At 30.8% G+C, this 24798-nt stretch overlaps 1 protein-coding gene and 1 pseudogene across 1 annotated transcript; both read right to left on the bottom strand.

The window, feature by feature from the left end:
• Positions 1–1592: 1592 nt before the first annotated feature.
• On the bottom strand, positions 1593–7017 carry LOC100786006 (MACPF domain-containing protein NSL1). The gene is made up of 7 exons (XM_006594246.4): positions 6397–7017; positions 5461–5699; positions 4390–4594; positions 4003–4083; positions 3690–3873; positions 2943–3115; positions 1593–2526 (listed from the first exon to the last, which is right to left on the bottom strand). Exons 1-7 carry the CDS (start codon positions 6658–6660, stop codon positions 1837–1839), a joined length of 1836 nt encoding a protein of 611 aa, XP_006594309.1. The 5' UTR covers positions 6661–7017; the 3' UTR covers positions 1593–1836.
• A 13798-nt stretch (positions 7018–20815) lies between these two features.
• On the bottom strand, positions 20816–21552 carry LOC100786525 (proteasome subunit alpha type-1-B-like; annotated as a pseudogene).
• Between the last annotated feature and the right edge of the window lie 3246 nt (positions 21553–24798).

The raw sequence follows: 24798 nt of genomic DNA on the forward strand, positions 1-24798 counted from the left end.
AATGTTTTTAAAAATGAAATTATGCACATATATGTGGATATTTATGGTGTGTTTGGAATAGAGGATAAACATAAGATACATGAAACAAAAATAAAATGAAAATGAAAGATGTTTAGTTTAAGAGAAATAGAATAGGGAGGAATTAATGTAATAGGTGAGAAATAATACAATAAGTCCTAATATTTTTAAAATTATTCACCTTATCTCTTTTTTAAACATCCTGACTTTTTTGCATCTACTCTAAATTATTTTTGTCCACCATAATGAAAGAGACAATTTTATATGAACGAAAGAAAATTAAATGTTAGTCACACAATTACATATGGATAGTCATTATTTAATATTATGTGTTCACATAAAGAAGTTAGGTTTTAATTTTGATTATTCATGATAAAATCAATGGTCAATATTTATTTTTCTCACAGTAATTTGATATTTTTCTTTTTTGGTTTAATATTATGAATAATATTTTTTTAAAAATAAATGTTAATCATACAATTACATCTAAATAGTCAAGATTTAATATTATATGACAAATTAAAAAAATTATATTTTTACATTATCAATACATATTGCATAATTATTAAACTTTTTTTTTCTAATAGACTATTTCCACAAGCTTCTTTTTAACTTTATTTTCTTAATTTTATTTTGAGGTAATGTTAATATCATCGAAATCAAATAGAAGAACATGATAGAAAATGATGGCATAATAAGTTATTTTAAGAATTTCTATTTTCCTTTGTTTTGACAAACAATAGAGAAAATAATTTATGAATTTAGATGAAATTATCAAAATAGTCAATAATTTACAATATTTTTTTATTTAGATCTTATTTTGGCTCTCAGCCTCCGCTACGAGTCCTTGTCGTTATCATCTTCAGTAAATAAAAAGATCCTTCCTCTGTCTCGCATGACCTCTCCCTTCAATTTAGGCTCTTCAATCTCTTTTTCTACCAAATTTACACCTCAAAAAATTTGTAGCACCTTAAAATCGTTAAAAAAATATCTTGAACCAACAATATTATATAAGGTGATTATTACATTATACTAATAGTCCACGTGAAACATTTTATTTTGAGTGAATAATTGCTTACAATTTCTAGAAATTTCTCATTTTGTAGAAAATGACTTGGTTGGGAATGAAAAGATTCCCATATCTTGCACTTTTTCTACAACTAAATTCAGCTTTTCAGATACTCCATTTCATATTTTCAAACAATAATATCAACAACTGTGACATTTCAATAACTTTCTTACACAATAAAAATAAAAATAAGCAATTATTCATTCAAATTAAACCGGGTCAAACACCTCCTTGTGTAGAAATATAGAATGCTGATATCTAGCAAAATTCATCAGCATGCTACCATATGAAGATGCTACAGCCTACAAAATACAAATGAAGCTAATATTTACAACCAAGGATAAACTCGAGTCAGTTGGTAAATAGCTGAGAGTATGCCAACAAAAATTTGATTCTTGGCACACACACAAAAAAAAAAAAAAAAACTCCTTGGATGATTCATATCAATTTCTCTGTTAGGGTAGTCCTTGACTCAGCCAGAATTCACAAAATAAAAACAAAACACTTTGACTCCAAATTCCAAATACTATTATTTATCAACATCATTGAAGGCAGTTTTGCCAAAAATAAATCAAAACCATAATCTACCAACAAGCAAATGAAATTGCCATACTCAGGCCACTTAGCACGAGACGACACTCCCCCCTATAACTTTTTTTTTAAAAAAATAAATAAAATAAATGGTATATTGGTACAAGATATTTACAACAAGACAATAACAGTATTAACTAACTTGCTATGACTTCTCACTACAGCAGAGATTCTTCCGACAATATAGTCAACAAGGAATACTTTGCCTTGATTGAGATTCTACCACCCTCTACACACAGCTTTGCCCCAGTCACCACCCAATACCCTGGTGTATCCTCAGGACCTCGAACCATTTCCTTTGTGTCCACAAAACTAAGCATTTTTGGAACCCTTGTTGGCACAGGTGGTCCAACATTATAAATTGCCGAGTTTATATCCACCTTATTCGGCTTCTGATCTGGTGACTGCAATTCCTTGCTGAGCCTAGTACTCATCAGTGCTGAGAAGAATCCTGACTTTCGCGACGTGGTTGAAGGTCCATCCCATTCTGATCTGCGAATTGTGGCAGATGCTACCGTGGAGAATCCAAGTCTCAAGAAAAGGACTTTCTTCATGCCTACGAGCTTCACTTCAAACCAGGCTTTTGTCACGATGGCCGTGGACTCGTCCATGCTGGAGCTACTGTACTGCACAGGTGCTGTGTAGACATGGGAAAACATGCTCCATTTCACCGGCTCATAGTAGCCTCGTTCCTCTGGTTCGTCCACGGGATCATAACCATGATCTTCTGAAATTTCAAGGGCTCCTGGAACCTCTGAAAGATGCTGAAGATGGATTGCCAGGTGGTCACTTTTCTTGCCTTCCAAGTATAAGCGAATTCCAGTCACAGGCCGGTTTCCAGAGTCAACCTGCTTATTGAAAATACATTGGTTATTTTTTTTTTACTCAATAACATGAAATATATGGTTATAGAAGTAATGTTACTGAACTTGTAGAAGAACCCAGTTCATAAATATTGTTAACTTATTCACATTATGTGTCTTCATACTAAAACATTCCATCTAAATTAAGTACGCAACTTTTAAACAATTTAATTAGAATGTGTTGACAGTTTTTACATTATCATCCGATCACAAATTGCTATGTATAGTAAGACTACTGATTGTGATAATAATTACCTTGAGAACTATACCAGGATGGTTTCTAAATAGTTCACAGTGTAAAAACTTTTAGATTAATAGCATCTCGAAATTAAACTCATTTAAAATGGCTACAAGCAATTAGAGCACATGTTTATACCAAAAAAATGTATGAGTCAAATTACCTTCACAGTGTTAACATAAAGCTTGGGTCCCATGAGAGTGAACTGAAGTGATGGGGACATGCTCTTCTTATACTTATGGCCGAATCCAAGAGGCAGATCACCATACATTGGTGCCCATTGTCGAGGCAACTGAAATTCTAGAAATTGATGAAGCTCTTCTATTGCTGGTTTATCTGTTTGAAACAGGAAAATGAAAATGTTAAACACATGTATCAGATAAGGTGCATTATAAAAATAAACATTATATATTCATTTAATATTAATAACTTTATGTGTATGAATATACACGCATAAATTAGTAGTATCTAGAGATATTTTTGGGTGAGAATTATCAATTATCAACATCTGAGCAATCTATTTGTGTTATAAATCCTACAGCCATTCAAATAGCCCTCCAATTTGGTGTTGCAGGATAATATACATATTATATGATTGATTTTTACTCCCCGGAGATATCTTGATCACGACGTATAGAAATCAAGTCTTAAGACATAACATTACGTATCAAATTCATGATAAATATGAAATGTAGATACAATGTTGGTATAAATTGTACAGAGAAATTTTTAGCCATTTTGTTTAAATAATCCTACAACTAAATGTAAAGTGACTTTAAATTATAGAATATTAAATATTGATCTAAACAAAACTTTCCTCAAAAGTGACGAGTGTCAACCAAAATTCCAAAAGAAAAACTTCAAGACAATAACAGGCTGGAAAGAAACGAAAGTTGCAGGTGTTACTCACATCTAAGATACAAATTCATTGCGTGACTTAAAAATCCATTGCCGGGAACAGAATTCAGCAGGGAAGTAATAGGCACAAAAGACATTGATATGACATTAGGAGATTGTGATATGGTTGAAAGCCATTGGTTGTAAGATTGACCATTATCAATACCCCCTCTTCGAACAGAAATGCTCACAATATCCTGCAATAAGAAATTTATATAATGAAAAGTTCAACTTTGTCAGATGCAGGATGGCTACAAGGTGCTACAACTGAAACAATGAAAAATAGAAACACTCTTGAAACAAAAAAAGGAAAAAAAAATACTAACATCATTCTTGGAGTGATTTCTTACAACTGGCCTGCCAGCAACAGGAATCGGTTTGGACCCCCACATCTTAGCACGATTATCCTGTAGACAAGATTAAATATATATTTAGACAACTAAAACTTTTTAGATTTTCATTTCCATTTTATTTTCATGTCTTATAAGGATTTTTTTTGTTTTTTTAGCATTCTAAGCCAGCTATTTTTCTTCAGAACCATCTTTATTGGATTCCTAGTGAGCATTGTTCTAAAATCATAAGAGGTATGCTGTCCTCTAAACTCCCTAATATCATATTCTGCATTTTGTTGTTCCTTTCAATTTTAAAAGAAATTAATGGAACTATGGAAGGTATGCTGTCCTTTATGAGAAAATATACTGCTTAATCTTTACCTTTACTTTTCTTGATTTGTCAGCAGGATCGACATTAGAACTATGATTTGAAGCCTCAGAAAACCTCTCATCAGCTAATTGCTTTAGCAATTTCTGCAGTTCGGCCTGCTGTAAATCTGAATTTTTTGTCTGCTTGATATGAACCACATCCTTCCCTCCCATCTGCACCCCAACTATTATATGGGTACCATATTTTTCAATGAACCTGAAGAACCACATTTCGTTTAGAGCACTATTCAGGTCAAGCAACATAAAGGAGTTATTTTTATCAAATAAAGAATTAAAAAAGGTTATTCAAACAGGCAAAAATACACAAAGAGCTTTAAGTAGAATGTTATATTGTACACCATATTAGTCTATCCTATATAATAATACAGCAAGAAAACAAGTACAAGTTTAGAACATTATCAGGATAAAGTTTCTTAACTTTCTTTAAGGATAAATGTTGTTTTTACGGTAGGAGACTCTGACAGTGACAGACCAAAATAGGAATTCTAAGCATGGACCCAAAATACATGCTTGCAATACATCATGTTCTACAACACAAGAGTCTTCTTCCTTAGTCCAACAATTCATTCATAAACTTAAAAATCATTTCTATAAAGTCAAAATTTGGGTATAGCAAAAGTCTCAGGTAGTAGATGGACATAACCAAGTTTATCATTCCTCCAAAAATCTGTCAATATGTCATGTAACTTATGGTTGATGTTATATCTTGGTGAAATTGAAAATATGTTCATGTTTAAGCTTATAGACTTCTCATATTCAGGACTGTTCTAACTTATTCTAAAATATTTGTAGTTAACCATATCCTCTGGGGGGGGAATCTAGAGTACTCTTTAGAACCATATTAATGCTATTATGGTTTTAGTAATTATGGAGGAAGTGGTAGGTAATCAAAGTGATACATACATAGACAGACTTTCATTATTGTTCATAGGGATGAAAGCAAATAAAATGTTCATACCCCCCCCCCCCCCCCCCGAAAAAGAATAAAATATCAAAGCTCTTTAATATTTTAATACTATTAACAAGAAGATAATGAAGAACAACAATAATGATAGTACTTACTCAGCAAGAGCTGCGGGGTTCCATGAATAAGGCACATCTTTTTTCACACTTTCAGAAAGGGTTATGTTGGTTCTATCTAATTCGACATTATATAATGTTATGAACCATCCATCATAGGCAAGGTTTTTAGTAGAAGCTGCGTCTGTAGGCCAACATTTTTTCATGTTGAACATGATATTAAATTGGCCGGATGGAATCTTTCCAGACAAGGATATCTGTTTGTTGAAATGCTCAGACATCTGCACCGAACCAAATTCATTGAAATTCAGACTTTCTCATTTTACACTATCTTATCATATGAATGAACCAGAGATTCACTCTTTAATTTTAATTTTATATTAAAAAATCATCAAAGATAAATGGGAATGAAATAGAAAAATAAACATAAGGGAAGTAGGGGAAAACTCAACAAACATTAACATGTTTGGTTGTATCAAACCAAAGTCAACTTTGAGTCCTAGAAGTACAGTTGTAGAAGTGAAAAAATAGCTTTTCCACTAAAGAAGTGCATACAAACTTGCTTTCATGAGATAAAAGTTTCTAAATATTAATCAGTTCTCTTCAACTCCAATTTTAACCAAAATCATCTTATTAAATCAAGACTGATCAAAATCATGTTTGTAAATAATCCAAAACACGGACAGTAACACATGTTTCGTCCTCAAAAGTCAAATCAACACTTATAAATCAAATTCAGTGCATGGTTAAAAAGGGAATCTCAGTAACCGAAATTCAAATAGAATTTAATACTTATTCTGGCAACAGCATAATTAAAACACCAAAAAAGAAAAGATAGAGAGCTTCATCATGAAAAACGGAAACTCAACCAGAGAGACAGAAAAACAACACAATTACAACAGGTCAAAACTCAAATCATATAGGCACTGTTAATAACACTGTTCCATACGTTGATGTTGTTGGTGATGATGGATGTACCTGATTAAAAGGGAGCACATCAGAGTGAAACCTGGTGCGTTCACCTTTGTCACACTTGATGGAGCTGGGAACATCGGAAACAACAACCCCACCGGGAAAAACAAGGTCTCTACTATGCGTTTTGTCGATCTCTATCAACCTGTTTCTACAAGCCGAGAACTTTATATCGCTGCAAAGATCATACCCTTGACCAATCACATTCACAGCTTTTTCTGCAGCCATCTGGGGATCCAACCCCGCAATGCTCACATTGATCATCCCCATTATTGTTCTTCCTTCCTGTTCCTCACAAAGAGTGATGATCCAATGATCCAACAGCGTCTGTCTCTCACTCTTTGTTCACAATAAGAAGAACTGAACAAGTGCTGAAGAACCAATTAAGGAGAACGAGTCTTTTAAGTGATTGTTTGACTTGACTAACTACGCTGTTCCTTCTACCACGAAACGTTTCAAAAGGGTCTTGTTTTACGCGGGTACAGCACACAGTCTTTCTTCTTTTCGGTGCTTCTGGGTAAAATGGACAGGTTTGTGTTCAAAGGTTGGACCATTGGAAATGGGGACACAGAAACTCGTTTCTTCTCATGGTACCGGTTCGGTCTCTTCTTCGAGAAGGACAAAGTCATTAGTAAGTGACGAAGATTATTTATCAATAAAAGTTAGTATATATTTTTTTTATTTTTAATTAATTCACGTGCTAAAGTAAAATAATTAGTTTACTTAATTATAATAAATTTAACAATTATTCATGCTATTATTTTAAAATTAATATTTTTTATTTCTCTATTCAGTCAACTATTTTTCTATTAATGTTTTTAAAAAAAATTAATACAACTAAAAATTATAAAAAAAATAGACAAATAAATTTATCAAAATGAGAAAGAGACCACTTCATATTAATATTACGTTGTTCATAAGGCTGAAAGACATGAGACAGATTCACAAATTAAGAAAGAATGGTCGTTTTCTAACCATAATTAATCATTAAAAAATAAAATATATTTCACACTAATATTATGTTATTTGAAAAATATAAAATTAATCTAAGAAATAATAGAAAGAGAAAATTGATTGCAAATTAAAATCAACATATTTTTAGCAAAAACTAATATTTTTAGCAACATATTTTTTTTTTTTGTTTTTAAGGACACTGGTTAGTCTTTTTAACAATATTGTTTTTAGTTTTTTAAGGATACTGGTTAGTTAGATATGAAAAATTATGTTGAAAAAAAAAAAACCGGAACATGGAGACAAGCATGTGGGAACGAGGAAGGAGAGAAAGCATAAAAAGGCGGCTACATTAACAACAGTAGAATGCGTGTCTGAGAGTCCTCCACGTGGCACCCCAGCATGGTAAATAACGATGAGAGCCACGTTGGGATTTTGTTAGTGGAACCGGTCGTAGCATATGGCATATGCATTGACTTAACAACTTTTTTCATTTATGGGTCCGTGCCTTAACGGAACGTAATCATGATTTAACAAATCAAAAGAAATTTAATTCTTTTTGTCCTCATGTGACTTTGATTGAGATTAAAATAGTTCAAAATTAATTTTGTTTAACTTTAAGAATACTTGTAGTAAGTAGAGCCTTTGTAACTTTGTTGTTGTATTTTGGTTTATATGTAATTTTCAAATTTTGTTTAATTTGTTCGTGCTTGTTCTTCGTAATTTTTTAGTTGTTAAAGTTAAGTCGTTTATTTTAAATTTTATATATCTACTAATTAAATAGTGGGAGTACGGTGTAGCAGCGGTTGATATAGATTAGCAACGGAAATCAAAATGTTTAAATAAAATTGAGAAAAAAAAAATTGCCATCCGTTATATTTTTTACATGTTATTTTCGTCTAAATATTTTTTTGTTTTTCAATTTGTGTTCGTCTAATATTGATCAGATTTTCGTTACATTTGTTAATTATTGCTGAGAATTTGTAGTCAGAGACTTAATTTAAATAATTACGAAACGATAAGAACTAAATACAATAAATTTAAATATAAGAGACAAATCATATATTTATTTATGGATTTTTTTTATAAGCAAGACTTACGGGATTGAAATAGTAATTAGGTCAAAATTAAATAGAATTGACCAATAAACAGTTAATATTTAATAAAAATACGACATTTAATGTAAAATAATGTTTTGTTTAATACTTTTACTTGGAACTCAAAGAATATCTTGAAAATATCTTGGAGTGATTTTTGTAAAAAAATATTTTTACATAAAAGTGGTAGATTTAATTTAGATAAAATGAAAAATTATAAAATAATACTAGTGCATAGCCTATTTTCTCCTTTAAAAATAAGTAGAAACATTTTTTTTTAGTTTACATGTAATTTTTTTTTGTTTAAATTGTTCATGTTTGATCTTCATAATATTCTAATTGTTAAAATTAAGTTGCTTATCTTAAATTCTATCTAATAATCAATGGGAGTGTAATAAAAATGTGATGTAACGTCGGTTTGTATAAATTAACAATGAAAAAATACACAAAATATTTAAATAAAAGCTATGAAAAGCAAAAAATCTCTTCGTTACATTTACTACATCGTATTTTCTTTAAATATTTTTTTGGTATTTTTCCTTTGATTATCTATTATAATTAATATGGATCCCACTTTCGTTATGTTCTTTTAATTATTGCAGAGAATTTGTGGACTTAAATAATTAGAAACGATAAGAACTAAACATAAAATTAAAAATAATAGAGACAAATGATACAACTTACGGGATTGAAAAAGTAATTAGGTCAAAAAAAAAGATTGACCAATAAATAAGCAATATTTAATAAAAAAAAAGAATATTTAATGTAAAAGAATGTTTCAAAAATTTTATTTAATACTTTCACTTGAAATTTAAAGAATATCTTAAATATATATTTGAGAGTGATAGATTTAATTCAGATAAAAGTCATAAATAGCATAGGGTGCTATTATTTATAAAAAAAAATTGCGAATGATGCAGTAAGGTTACAAAAATTATGCAATAAGCTTGTGAATAATATTTTAAAAAATATAATCAATAGTCTTTTATTAATATATGAATGAAATTACCCTTAAATTTTTTTTATTTCATGATGTTATATGTGACGTGTCTTCTACATGATGTGAATGTCCCTTTGTCAAGTGTAACTGTAATGACAGTGAAGTCTTTTTGTGGCCAAAACTTTCCACTTTTCATTAAATTCTTTTTTGCTGATTACTCCCCACTTTTCATTAAATAACTAGGAATAAAACTGAAAGCGCCTTACATTGTTTTACACGCGCAGATGAAAATTTCCCGGAAGCTAACTAGAAAATTGTCTTCAGTGGAGTATATCAATTTATAAAAAAAAAATTGTTACAAAAAGGAATTTAGTTATTACATACAGTTAGTGTAAAAAAAATTGCACTATAAACCAACCATAATTTATGATAGTATATATGTATGACTTTATAGATAATATAAAATAAAATTTAAACTTTTTTAAAAAATATAGATACTAACAATATATGCCAATTAAATTCACCAAAGAATTCATAAAAATAACCAAAAAAATTATCTTAAAAATACTCTAATTAATAATTTTTTCAATTAAATTATAAGACTTTTTTTAGAAATTTATATATTTCTTTTTTATAGGATATTTTTCTAATTTCTGAATGTATTAATTATTTTTTTCTTATATATTCTTATTTAATTATTCTTTCTTTAAATATTAATAAAAAATAATTAAGTGAATAGAGAGATAATAAAAAATAATTTTAAAATTAAAATATAGATAGTTTTCTTAGCATTGGTTAAGTCTATGACTAGAGTTAGAAATCTTGTATCAAGAGTTAGCATAATTAGTTGAGAGTTAGTTATTATCACAACTAACCATATCAACTCTAACAACCAACAACAATTATGTGTAATTTTTTCAATTGAATGCAATTCATTCCTTCACACAATTTTACTTTCTCTCTAGCTTTCTTTCCAAGGTTCCTCAATTAGCCTTGCATCCATCCATGACATTCACGAATTCTATGTTTCATTTCTAGCTTTCTTGAACAACACTGCACTTATCCGTGGCAGGCACATGTTCTTTGATGGTATTAGAGCTCTTCCATTAAACAACTCTGTTGCGCAACTCTCTGTTCTTGTATCTTCTATCTTTTTGTTTTGATTCGCTCATCATGGCCAGCGATTCATCACCACAAGATCTATCATCAAATGTTCACAATCCATACTACCTTCACCCAGGAGAAAATCCTGCAATCACACTTGTTTATCTAGTTCTTGATTCAACATATTACAATTCTTGGAGTCGTTTGATGCTTACTACATTATGTGCAAATAATAAGGTAAAGTTTGTTGATGGATCAATACAGGAACATCCATCAAGTCATCCTCTTCATGCAACTTGGAGAAGATGCAATAACATGATGGTTTCATGGCTAGTTCATTTAGTCTCACCTTCAATCAAACATAGCATCCTTTGAATGGATAATGCATGAGACGTATGGAAGGATTTGAAATTGAGGTATTCACAAGGAGATTTGATGAGAATTTTAGAATTACAACAAGATATGGCTTCCATTAAACAAGGTGATCAAACCATAATTGACTATTTTACAAAATTGCGTGTTATTTGGGATGAATTGGAGAGTTACAGGCCTGACCCAATGTGCTCATGTAATCCAAAGTGTGTGTGATGCTTTGACCAGTGTTATTGAAAGAAAGTAGCAAGATGGTGTTATGCAGTTCCTTAAAGGCTTGAATGATCAATTCAGCATTATTAGGTCCAATGTATTGATGATGGATCCATTACCAAGCATTGCCAAAGTTTTCTCATATGTTGCTTAACAAGAAAGGCAGATCAATAGCTGTGAAACAATAGAAGGGACTAGTCTGATCAATGCAACAAGCACTAACTCATCAAACTCAGGATTTTCTTGCACTTACTGTGGCAAAGTCAATCACACCATTGATAGCTGTTATAGGAAAAATGGTTTCCCTCAAAATTATACTTATAGAGGAGGAAAAGACAATCAAGGCAATTCTGGTAGAGGGAACTCGGGAGGAAAAACAAAGAAGATTTGTACACATTATGGTCTTAATAACCACATTGTTGACGAGTGTTACTAGAAGCATGGTTATCCACTTGGACATAGGCTCCATAATTCTCAAAGCTCAAACATCAATAATGTCAATGCTATGAAAGAAGAAGGTGACAACTCAACTCTAAATCAAAATCAAGATGCACAGAATGAAGATGTAAGGTTAACTCCTTAGCAGTACAAAGCTTTAATGGCATTACTGTAGTAGCAAGGGACAACACACAACAATTCACAAGTGAATCAAATGGGTACAATCAACAATAAAGGTAGTATATTATCCATTACTTGTAGTGTAAGCAAGAATAGTCAAGATAAGTGTATCCTTGACTCAGGAGCCACAGATCATGTCAGGATGGGTACAGTTGAATATGAAGGAAGGCTTTTACAAACTCAAGATGTCTCCTGTCAAGTCTGAGTACAATCCTGATTCAATTTGTCCTATTATCTCTAGTGTTTTAGCCTTTTCATGTAATAAAACACCCATAGATTTGTGGCATTTTAGACTTGGTCATCCTTCTTTTGAAAGAATGTTGTTATTAAAAGAATGTTATCCTAAGCTTACAACAGATAATGAATTTATGTGTGAAACTTGTCATCAATCAAAATAGAAAAAACTGTCATTTCTTAGCAATGATTCTCATTCCTCTTGTGCTTTTGCTCTTATACATGTGGACATATAGGGTCCTTGTAATGTGACTTCATTAAATGGTCACAAGTATTTCCTTACCATAGTAGATGATCATTCGAGGTTTGTTTTGGTTTTTCTCATGCATTCTAAGGTACAGACACAATCACATTTAAAGAGTTTTATTGCTAATGTTGAAAGGCAATTTGAATTAAAAGTCAAAATGATTAGATCTGAAAATTTATTATGAAACAATTCTATGATGATGCTGGAATTATACACAAAACTTCATGTATTGAAACCCCTCAACAAAATGTGATTGTTGAAATGAAACATCAACAATTACTCAATGTGACTCGATCCTTATTATTTCAATCAAACCTTCCTAATATTTTCTGGTCTTATGCTTTCATTCATGCTATTGTTCTTATCAATTGTATGCCCTTTCCTTTTCTTGACAATAAAACCCCCTTTGAAAAACTACATGGAACTATTTATGATAATGAGTCTTTGAAGGTATTTGGTTGTTTGTGTTTTTCTAGCACCTTGGAAGCCAATAGAAGGAAACTAGAACCAAGAACTGTAACTTCTGTCTTTTTGGGTCTCAAACCAAATACAAAAGGATTTGTTACTTTTGATCTCAAAACTATAAGTATTTCTGTTTCTAGAAATGTGATTTTTTATGAGGACTACTTTCCATTCACTGATCAGGGTAAACTTGATGTTGTTACTGTCCTTCCTACCCCTTCATCTCATTATATTGATCAATTTGATGAATCACTGACTGATCATAACATGCCTATGTGCAATGATAATAATTTTGATCCTTCAACTTCAGAACAACCTACTCAAAAAACTAGAAAATTTGTGACACAAATACGTAGGCCAAGCAAATATTGGGATTTCTATATCGTATACCCATCCTCAAATGCTGCTAGTCACTCTACAGGTACTAATCCTTATTCTCTTAGTTTTGTTCTTTCTTACAAAAAAATTATCTCCCTCTTATCACAATGTCATTTTATCTATTACACAAAATGTTGAGCCTCAGTCCTATAGTAAAGCTTCTAAGGATAATGTATGGGTTGAAGTAATGAATACATAGATTAAAGCATTGGAACTTAATAATACTTGGGTTCTCATTGATTTTCCTCAACACAAGAATGCTATTAACTGTAAGTGGGTTTATAAGATCAAACATAGATCAGATGGGTCCATAGAGAGATACAAGGCAAGGTTGGTAACTAAGGGCTACACTTAAGTGGAAGGACAAGACTATCTAAATACCTTTTCCCTTGTAGCAAAATTAACCATAATAAGACTCTTATTGGCCTTAGCTGCTATCAATCAGTGGTATTTTAAGAAATTGGATGTGAACAATGCTTTCTTACATGGTGATCTAAATGAAGAGGTGTACATGACTCTTCTTCAAGGCATGCAAGTGGCAAAACCAAGGCAAGTTTGCAAACTTCAAAGGTCTTTGTATGGCCTGAAACAAGCTAGTAGGTAGTGGTATGTCAGGCTATCATCTTTCTTGATTTCACATGGATTCAAACAGTGTGCTTCTGATCATTCATTGTTTCTTAAACATGGTTACAAGACAATCACTGCTCTGCTGGTCTATGTAGATGACATTGTCTTATCGGGTAATGATCTAGCTGAGATTCAAAGCATTACACAACTATTGGACAATGCTTTCAAGATAAAGGACTTAGGTGATCCAAGGTATTTTTTAGGCTTCGAAGCAGCCAGAAAATCTATTGGTATCAACCTGTGCCAGAGAAAATATGCATTGGACATTTTGAGTGATGTTGGGATGCTTGGATCTAAGCCAATATCTACTCCTTCTAATTATACTACCAAGCTGCATCAACATTCAGGAACTCTTATTTCAATGGAAGATGCTTCCTTTTTTAGAAGATTAATTGGCAAGTTAATCTACTTAACCAACACAAGGCCATATATTACTTATGTTGTGCAATTCCTAAGCCAATTTGTTACTACTCCTACCTCAGCTCATTAATGGGTTATTTTGCGAATTCTTAGATACCTCAAGGGAACTCCAGGGGTAGGGATCTCTCTTTCTGTTGCAAGTAATATTCATTTAAAAGGCTTTAGTGATTTAGATTGGGCAGGTTGCATTGACACCAAAAGATCTATCATTGGCTATGCAATATACATTGGTGATTCATTTATCTCGTGGAAATCCAAGAAGCAAGCCATTGTGTCCAAAAGTTCATCATAGGCTAAGAATCGGGCTCTAGCAAGTGCTACTTGTGAGATACAATGACTCACCTGTTTGCTGGAAGAGTTTAAAGTTGATTTCTAGAAGCCTACTACCTTGTATTGTGATAACAAATCAACTCTTCATATAGTTGTAAATCCTATGTTTTATGAAAGGACAAAGCACATTGAAATTGACTGTCACAGAGTTTGAGATTAGATGTTGAATGGCCTTGTGAAATTGCTTTCCATTCCTTCTTGATGAGAGTCCCAAAACTGCCTAAATACATGGATCTATGCCCAAGAGTAAGATCAAATAGTTAGAGAATACCCTCCAACAAATGGTAGCAATCATACTTGACAAGGCCTAAGTGGAGAAGGACGAAGGCCTAGAGGCACTCCCAAGAATCTTGATTGCTGAAGGCCCAAAATAATTTGAAGGCCCATATTGAATATTTTCTATTTTTTAACTTTAATTAAATAAATTGGTGTCTTTTTAAGCTGTACCTCATCTACGGTGTATATATTGACTCATTTTTGAAGAAAAGAAACTTTTGGCATATTGAGAAAATAAGTGTGTATTTTGTGAGAGCTTCTCTTTGGATTTTTTGTTGAACTAATCTCGGACTTATCAAGGTTGAACCCTTGTGGTGTTTACCCTTGACTTATCTTTAATCTCTAAAAGTAGCATCATTTGATTCCTTGACCTGTACCAAACAATCTGCTCCTAATAAGGATCACATCACTTCTGCAAGTCAGTTAACAAACATATACATAAAGACTTTAATGCTTTGTACTTTTTAATTTCTATTTTCCAAGCTATGAATGTTTGATATCTATTCCTAACTTGAGTTAGAAAACTTGTATCTAGAGTTAACATAGTAGGTGAGAGTTAATTATTATCACAACTAACTATATAAATTGTAACATCCAATTGCTATGTGTAATGTTTTCAATTGAATGCAATTCATTCCTTCGCACAATTTTACTTTTTCTCTATCTTTCTTTCCAAGGTTCCTCGATTAGTCTTACATTCATCCATTGCAGACACGAGTTCAATGTTTCATTTCTAGCTTTCTTTTGCAAGCTTTCTTGGACAGCTGTGTACTCATCCGTGGCAGGCACAGATTCTTTGAAATTTACAGATTTAATGTAATTAATAAAATTATTTTTTAAGGTGCCTTAATTAGTTTAAAGAATCATATAATTTGACGACCTCATTATATTTCATTGATTATTACGAAGACTTGGGACTAAACTTTACTATAAACGCGTCTTAACTCTCAACGACTTCCTTTTCGTTTTATCAACGTTTTCAATTCCGTTGAAGACGATTCAATCATTTGGTCCGTTTGACACTTCGTTTATTTGTGGGCCTTTTGCATTTAATTCATCATCCCATTATTATTACTAACACAGTGAAACCGACGCGGAGACACCACGTTTTCTCAGCAATGCACCATGCTTTATTTCAATTTATTGTGAAATTTTCTTAACTATTTTATATTTTTGTTACATACTTGAATTTTGTTAAGATTAACTAGTAGTCTGGTGAAGTAATTGTGTTAGAAAGTTTCATAATTATTTTTATCGTGCAAAAAAGTTATAATTTAACATAATTACATATAGGATTAGAATCCGAGATTATTGGTTAAAACTAAATAATCTCACAAGTCATATCCGCTCACTTGGTCTTAAGTTTCATAATTATTTTAGTCCTTTAACAACTCTTTTATAGTAATTTCAAAAAGAAAAACAACTATTTTATATTCGAATTTGAATAAATAAATTAAATTTTAGTTTTTCTTGTTAATTAATACTTTAGTTTTTGAAAATATTATGTTATTTTTGTCGTGCCTGATATTTAATTATTGGCCTGCACAACTTGGTCTTACACTTCAATATATCATCAAGTTTTTTCCAAGTAATGAAAGAAATACAATATTGTCATTTTAAAAAAGCCCATTCTCCACCATAGATATCAAAAGACTCAACTTTTGGATTAACATGAGTTTGAGCTGACTTTCAAATTACTCGTCTCGAAGTGTATACGTGTAAAGTTTTCAGACTTATTATATTAAATAGTCATTCAATTTTTTGTACATATATTTATGTTATAGATATTATTAATTACATAATAGGGTACATGCTGTGTAAAAGGTAGAAAGTGATAAAGAAGAAAAATAGGATGAACGTGGATTATGAGAGAATAAAATGCATGTTTATAATATTTTTTAAAAATGTCTTAAAGTTTAATTAGTATTTGTAACTAAATGAACATTTATAAAATCTTAATTAAATGTAATTTATTTTGTAAAAAAATCCAACTTGACTTTTTTCTTAATAGAATATAGGTCAGTTATCTATCTGTTAGAAGTCAGTTATAGGGGTCCTATATTAATAAGAGATTAATGTACATAATTTTATATCTTTTAATCAATCTATGAGTTTTTATGAAATTACATTTCTCTCATATTACTTGTCCTTAGCATATGATTTGTATCCTTTATATTCTAATTACCAACATGTTATTAGAGTGACACTTTCGTCTTCTGCTATGGTGCCATCATGTTTAATGTTTTACCATGGTTCACTCCACCATCTCCCATTTATGGAAGAGAGCAAAGATGGAGGAGAAGGAGAAATCCTTACATACAACTACTTGATGCCATTAATTACCGTCATGGAAGGAAGGATCTCTCCCTTCCAATGGTCACAGTAGCATGTTACATATACAAATCTGAACACACCAAATTAATACCATAGGAGTAATCAATCAATCTTACAATATTATTTACTTAACTATATATTATTAATAATAATTGTAAAGATATACATAATCGGTACGGGAAAGGAATGAAAAGTGACATACCCATATCTGCAATGGATCCCGCTATCCCAAATAGGAAAAAATCTGATCCCAACTTCAATTAAAGCAAGTTTTTTTCATCAAAATCGGGATGAGATAAGATATATACCCATGAGTTTAGTTTTATTGTCATGTTGATTTACCGTTGGTATATGTGGATAGAACTTAACTAGAAAGCTTTTTTGTCTCTATATCTTGAAGTGATTTTTTTTAGTTTTTATAATTTATATTTTAATTCTCTTTTAATTCCTATAGTTTAAAAGTAGTATTTTTAGTCCCTTTACTTTATATTTTAATTCTCTTTTAGTTTTTACCATTAAAATATAAATAATATTATCAATTACAATTAACTACAAAAATATTAGTAAGTAATTCATAATTAATTTATCACAAGATAATTCGTAATAAAAAAATAATTGATAATTTATAACTAATTTGTAATTAATTATTTTTATATATTTTTTTATAGTAAAAACTAAAAGATAATTAAAATACAAATTATAAGACTAAAAAAATTACTTTCAAATTATAGAGATTAAAAATAAATAAAAATAAAATTATAAAAATTAAAAATATTACTTTTAAATTATAAGAACTAAAAAATAATTAAAATGTAAATCGCAGAGACTAAAAAAAACTACTTTTAAACAATAAGAAGATCAAATAAATAAGTTAAGCATGCAAAAAGTATTGGAATTCAACTCACGGTTTTTGATTGCTCTTAAAACACAAAAGTGAGTCAAAAAGTAATTTCATCTCCTTGTTAATCTAACCATTTGTTTTCATCTACTTGTTAGCATGCAGATGCGTAGTTTCCTAATTCCCGCGTATATGTGAAGCACCCTGCACCTGCATCCTCTTTTTAGACTTAGTCCATGTAGTTGTCTTTGATAGCTAGTGAACCAAAAAGCTCGAAGTAAGCTCGCAAATTGTATCTTGTTTCTTGTTTCTTGCAAGAAAAGAAATGAAAAAAAGATTAAAAAAATGATGATCAAGACTTTGTCGTGGTCGTCGTCTTAATCTTGTTATTAAATATTCATGTAAGGTTGAAGAGTTAACGATAGAGTTATTATTATCATTTATTTATTTCTGGAAAAATTACTCAGCTTTATAATTACACAAACTTTTCCTTTTAGTTCCTATACTCAAAAATGATCTCTTTTAGTCCATGTACTATTTTCATATCTTCTTCGACAATGACAGAGCTTCAACGAAAAATTAGGGGGAGCCACGGTAAGAATTATCCTTTATAATAGAAAATAGATCATTGAGAAAGAAAAAAAAAATACTTTTATGTTATTGCTTGGTTAGAATAAGAAAATTAAAGAGAGAAAGTAATCAATCAATCATAGATAATTTAGCTTGGTGGATTTGAATTTAGATCCTTCAAATGACTCCAACTTGCTGAGTGACTTGGAATGGGTCATGGAATTAGTGAGCCATCTTCTGAGAAGAGATGTGAGGGTATTTTTGATGATATATATTTAGTTGGAATTTGAGTAAGACCAAATCGTTTACTTTAAAAGGTAATGTCCTTCATTCTTTTGTTAACTTAGGCTTCTATTTGTTGTCTAGAGCAACCAAGGTTCAACTTTAGTTAGGTGATGATATGTTTTCTCTGTTGTAGGGAATAATCGACAACATGAAGAGAAACAATGCCTTGAATGTGATGTAGTCAAGAATGGAGGGAGGGTTGCAACCATGCATAAAAGGCTTCAAAAGAAGATATCTCAAATGTAAAGTGTTTAAAGATGTTGTACTAATTTTCCACCAGGTGGAGGAATGAGTACCATCTCTAAGGATAGTCACCCATGAAACCACGAAAGAAAGGTTAAAATTTTATGTTTGGTTATCTATTTCGGGATGATAGGCCATGCAAAACTTGGGTTGTGTTCTCTAAAGGTAAAAAAGTTATTGCCAAAGATCTTGTTAGAAAATAATGAGTAGTAGTACAAACAAACCAGAAAAGAGAGGAAAATATAGCTGTCAAATATAGAAGAGAAGAGAATTTGTGTCCTACTAACTCCTCAAAACCCCCAATCCCTAAAAAACAAACAAGGGAGCAAAAGATAAGAGTAGATCAAAACTTATTATTAGAATCTAAATCATTAAAAACAACAAAACAGAAATATAAATAATAAAAATAGTTTTGATCTTTTTTCACTGATGTGGGGTAGCCAAATGGTAACAGAACGAAACCTGCAGTTTGCCATTGTCCAACCATCTCTCACCAATGGCAAATCTGTAATAAAACAAAAGAAAATTTAGGCAAAATAAAGATTAACACTTAAGCATCAGTATCATTGAATTGATACATATTGAAGTGAGGCAACAATTTTTTCTAGGTAGTGAATTACCCTTGAACTACTAAGCCTTCAATTGAGACCCTCACCACACATGCTTTTACCTTAAAAATCTGTGATTTCGGCGAGAATAGAACCAATCACTTTGAATGGCCATGTGCACACCTTGGGTACTCATGAGTGTTCTAGAAAGACAACTAAAGTCTTTCATAGTAGGTGAATCCATCAAATGCATCTCAAAAGCACCACCACAAAGGGCTATGGAATCATTAAGAGCACCACAATGCTCAACCTCAACATAAAGGCTTAAGCCTCTTCTTTCTTGATGTTTCAAAAACTAATTTTTGTGTCAAACTTTTAGTGAGAGGGTTCGTTAAGTTTCTCTCAGATCCTATAAACTCCAAAGAAATCATATATCCTTCTTCAACAATTCCTTAACTAAAATGTGTCTTATGCCTGTGTCTCTTCTTTCCATTATACACATTATTCATGGCATTAAGATTTAAGGAGTAAAAAATATATTTTTAGATTTTGAGGGACTAAATAAAACACATATCTTAAATTTAGAAACTAAAATAGTAATTAAGCCTACAAAATATAATAATAATAATCATTATAATACCAATCATTTTAAAATGATTTTTAAAAAAAAATAATAAAATAATAAATATTAATTATTTGTTCAAAATGTTTAAAACTAACATTTCAAACTAATTAACAATATATGTAATAAATAAAAATACACTATTTTGACGAATTTTAAATAAATATTTTTCTCTCAAAAACAATATTTTGTTGGCAATAAATACATTTAAAACATTGATAATCATACAAAATTCAAATAAATGTTAAAATAATAATTACAATAGCAAATTAAACACTAAACATTAAATGATTATAAAGTTTATGTTTATTATATTTTTTATTTATACATCTAATATATGTATTACACCACTGTTAAAAAAGAACCAAAGCACAAAGAGCATAATAAGTTTCAATAGGCTTTTTGACTTATATTTTATTTATATACATATAAATTTAAAAATAAATTATAATAAATTTCATTAATATTTTTTAAGACAACTTCTAATCAATTAAACATATAATTAATTATTTTACTCAATTTTAATATAATATGTTACTAAATCTTATAAAGATTCGTTTTATTAGTGTGTATATATATATATATATAAATATAAATAGTAAATAATAAATATAAATATATAAAATTATATAATTTAAACAAACAGTACATTGCACGAGTTTAAAACGTAGTTCAAATAATCATCCTTTTGTTGATTTAGTGGAGGAAATCAAAGCAATGGGTAGCAAATTTCAGTTTCATAATTTGTGCATGTCATGAGAGAGGCAAATAAGCTAGCTGATAGCTATGGTGTATCTATTGCTATAAAATCGTATACAATGATCAGGCATGGATGAATTGCAGAAACAAACAAGATTCAGGAAAGAAAATCCATCAAAGAGATATGTTGCCCCATGACACATGAAACCTACTCATCTTTAAATATCGGTATTCAACACCTCTAGTACTTAATTTTAATTTATCAGATGTCCATAGGAGAACCACCTTGGTCTACAGCAGCAGCACCCTGATCTGTGGGAGCATCCTGTTCGGCTGCTGGCTGAGCTTCTTCTTCAGCTGGTGCGGCTTCTTCCTCCCTCACAATCTCAAAAGTATCAATCAACTGTTGAACAGTTTCCTGATCCAAAATGTGGAATGGCTCACCAACTCCAACCACAGCAATGGTGCACACAGCACTCCTGAGTTTTTAAGCTTGCAAGGACTCCCTAGTTGCAATAAGTGCATCTTTGATCAGATCTTCTAATGAAGAACCCACGAAATTCTCAAACTTGCGTTCCAAATATGTCTTTGCAGCTTGAGAGCGAGACCCAATAGCAAAAGCCTGATATTCAAAATAGTTTCCACTGGGACAGTTGTAATAGAGGTGAGCTCCTGATTCATCTAATCCAGCTACCAGGTGTCCAACTCCATAAGGGTGTTTCCAAGACTGCTGGGTGCAAACCTGCAACTCAAAATTGCATTACAAATAGTGATGAGAATGAGATATTTCAAGTTCAAATAAAATTTGCAGATAATTCTTTCTTTCTGTCCTCTTTTGCCACATAATTCTGCAGATACAAGCACAAGCATTGCCTCCCATACCCCATTCATTCGACTTTCTACAACTAAAACTCAAATATAACTGTATATCATAAAATAAAGTAGAATAGCTAATCCAATATTTTTGTTCATTGTGAACCGAATATATCAGTTTCCAATAATGTAACTATATTAAAGAATCTAAAAAAAGTAAAAGAGGCGGATGGTTTCCTAAAAACTTTGTTCAGCATACTCTCTATCTCTATCTACTGAAAGACCCATCAACCCCAGAAAGAAAATTTTGGGTAAAAAATGCACTTTTTATTTCTTTAATAAACTCAAACCGTATGATAACTTCAACCTTATTACCCACTCTAGGACTTTTACAAGCAAGCTACATTGGCTTCAACATAACAATAATCCGTGTTCCACTTCACTTCATGAAACAGCCATATCAGCATAGATTTGCATGACATAACAACTATAACACAGATACATAACTTGGGAAGATGTAAACATAAGCATTATCATCCTTCAGGATTTCCTCTCACAGTAAACAGAAATCTTGAAAATGCTATGAACTATTCAAATTTCAAACAGAAATCGGACCCAGCCTCTCCCACAACCACCATAGAGGAAGCACATTTATTTAAGATATATATATATATATATATAGACACACACACATCAATCTTGTAGCAGCGCATAGTGGCCAGCTTTAAAGATGCTAAAGCAAGATTATGGAAGCGGGTTAAATTATAATACAAACTATATAATTATACTACACAAATACTCGAACAAAAAAAGAAATCAAAGTTATGGAAATTCATGATAAATAATGTCATACTTTTCACACACACTAGTAAATTATGAAGTCAAAAAATGAAGACAAAGAGCACAACAAATTTGATAAAAATTAGCAGAATTTGTATTGGGAAATCTAAATGAAGTCAAAAACTGAAAGATGGTCACGTATATCATGGTAGCACTACTATAGTATGAGAAAAGCCGCTATGATCCCAATTGAAAACCGCTCTGCTGTTTGAATTCTGTAGCTGCCTAGGACCACTTCACTCCCCTACTCTGCTATATTGCCACTATATAGTGCTATTTATAACTCACTACAATGCTCATACGGATACCCAACATCTTCTCTAATACAAGAAGATCCTCAAAACCATGAAGGAATACAAGTGCAGCACACATTAGAGAAAGATAACACATGCTCAAACACTCATTTTGTATTTAACAACTCAGTTACAATGCCCGCAAATGACTTACGGATCAAGTTGATCCGTAAGTCTTAAAAATCAACTTGTGGATTAATTTGATCCGTAAGAAACTTGCGGATCAAGTTGAAGTAAAAGATTTACGGACCAACTTGATCCGTAAAAGACTTATGGATCAACTTAATCCGTAAGTCTTAAAAATCAACTTGCGGATTAGCTTGATCCGTAAAAGACTTACGGATCAACTTGATCCGTAAGTTTTAAAAGTCTACTTGCGGATCATGTTGATTCGCAAGCTTCTTACGGATCAAGTTGATCTGTAAGTCACTTGTGGATCAACTTGATCCGTAAGAAGCTTGCAGATCATCTATATCAATTGTGGATCAACTCATTACATATGCGGACCAACCTGAATGTGCTGGATGCACAAAAATATTTTAAAAAATATACAGGAATATTTTTGTCTTTTCATGTTAAGTGTTGAGTGCACCAGCAATAATGCTGGGTGCACCTAGCAACACCCTTAAATTTTACAAAACACACCTCCCATATTTACTTATTATACACCTCCTTTCAATTTAGATCCCGTGAAAAGAGAGAAAAACCTTCCTTTATCATCACATTGATTGGGAGTAATATTCTGATTGATAATTTTTTATACGTTACCTTCCTTTATTGGAGGTATTGGCTGGAGTAGCTGGAGAGGTTTCCAGCGGTGTGGTGTTCGATGATGTGCTGATCGGAGAGTTTTCCACTTCTGGTTTTTTGTTGCGACAATCTCGAGTTAGGTGATCGTAACATCTTTATTGTTTTGTCAATCTCTACATATTAGTTGGAACCTCCATGTTCGGTCAAGAGAAAATCTGATATACCTTGTTCCTTATACATCTTTATTCTTCTAAAAAAAAGATTAATATGAATTTTAATTGAGACTAAAATCAAATGGATTACCACAAAAGTTAAAAATAAAACATCAATAATAAGAAATAAAAAAGATTCATTATTTAGCTTTTTATCTGTTAATTTTTTTTTATCAGCAGAACTAACCATTTTTAGTGTGGCAAATTAATGTTATACTAAACAAATCAAGGTAAGAAGAAACTAGAAAAGATTATGACACTTGAATTGCGAAGCCTAAGAATTTGAATTTGATGTAAACGATAAAATGATAATAGTTATTTTCATCTCTGTGTAAATTATTGACAAATTCGTAATTGAAAAATTTGTAATTCAAAATTTAATCCCTTGAAAATGTAAAAAGTATTACAAATTTAGCTCGATATTAACTTTCGTTTGTTATCATTAATCAACTAGCATACATGACACAAATTAAAGAAATAAATTTATCACAAATTGATTATCAACATAATCATATTAAATAAATTGGACAAAAATATAAATAAGTTACCATTATTGGACTTACATATCAATAATTTTTTTGGATGAAAATGTAGTAATTTTTATTTTGAATCAAAATGTGAGTATGTTTTCATTAGACAAAAGTGTTAGTAAATTATCATTATTAGACAAAAATGTGAGTAATTTTTTATTATATCAAAATGTTAGTGATTTTTTTATTGAACGTAAATATCAGTAATTTTTTGTTGAATCTAAATATCGATATATTTCTATTAGACTAATTTATTAGATCTGAAATATTTATTAGTAAAACAAATATACTAATATGATTATATATAACATTCAAAAAATTAACAAAAAACTAAAATATGATACAATATTAAACATTAAATAAGAGACTTCTTGTAATAAAATTACAATTAACATCATTGTGTACTTTTCTTTGGATATTTTATATTATTATAAATTTTGAAACAAATTAAATAATATATACATAAATATTAAAATTAAATATCTAAAAAAACCACCTTTTTTTAATAAAGTAATATATATATATATATATATATATATATATATATATATATATATATATA

This window comes from Glycine max, chromosome 13 (assembly GCF_000004515.6).
Source record: "Glycine max cultivar Williams 82 chromosome 13, Glycine_max_v4.0, whole genome shotgun sequence".
In the NCBI taxonomy this organism is placed as follows: domain Eukaryota; kingdom Viridiplantae; phylum Streptophyta; class Magnoliopsida; order Fabales; family Fabaceae; genus Glycine; species Glycine max.

Excerpts from the sequence above, each read along its gene's own strand:
- LOC100786006 (XM_006594246.4), bottom strand. The coding sequence starts at position 6,660 with ATGGGGATGATCAATGTGAGCATTGCGGGGTTGGATCCCCAGATGGCT. Across the intron at positions 4,084-4,389 it reads ACAAATCAAGAAAAGTAAAG|GATAATCGTGCTAAGATGTG; the intron begins GTAAAGATTAAG and ends TCTTGTCTACAG. Across the intron at positions 3,116-3,689 it reads AATGAATTTGTATCTTAGAT|ATAAACCAGCAATAGAAGAG; the intron begins GTGAGTAACACC and ends TGTTTCAAACAG.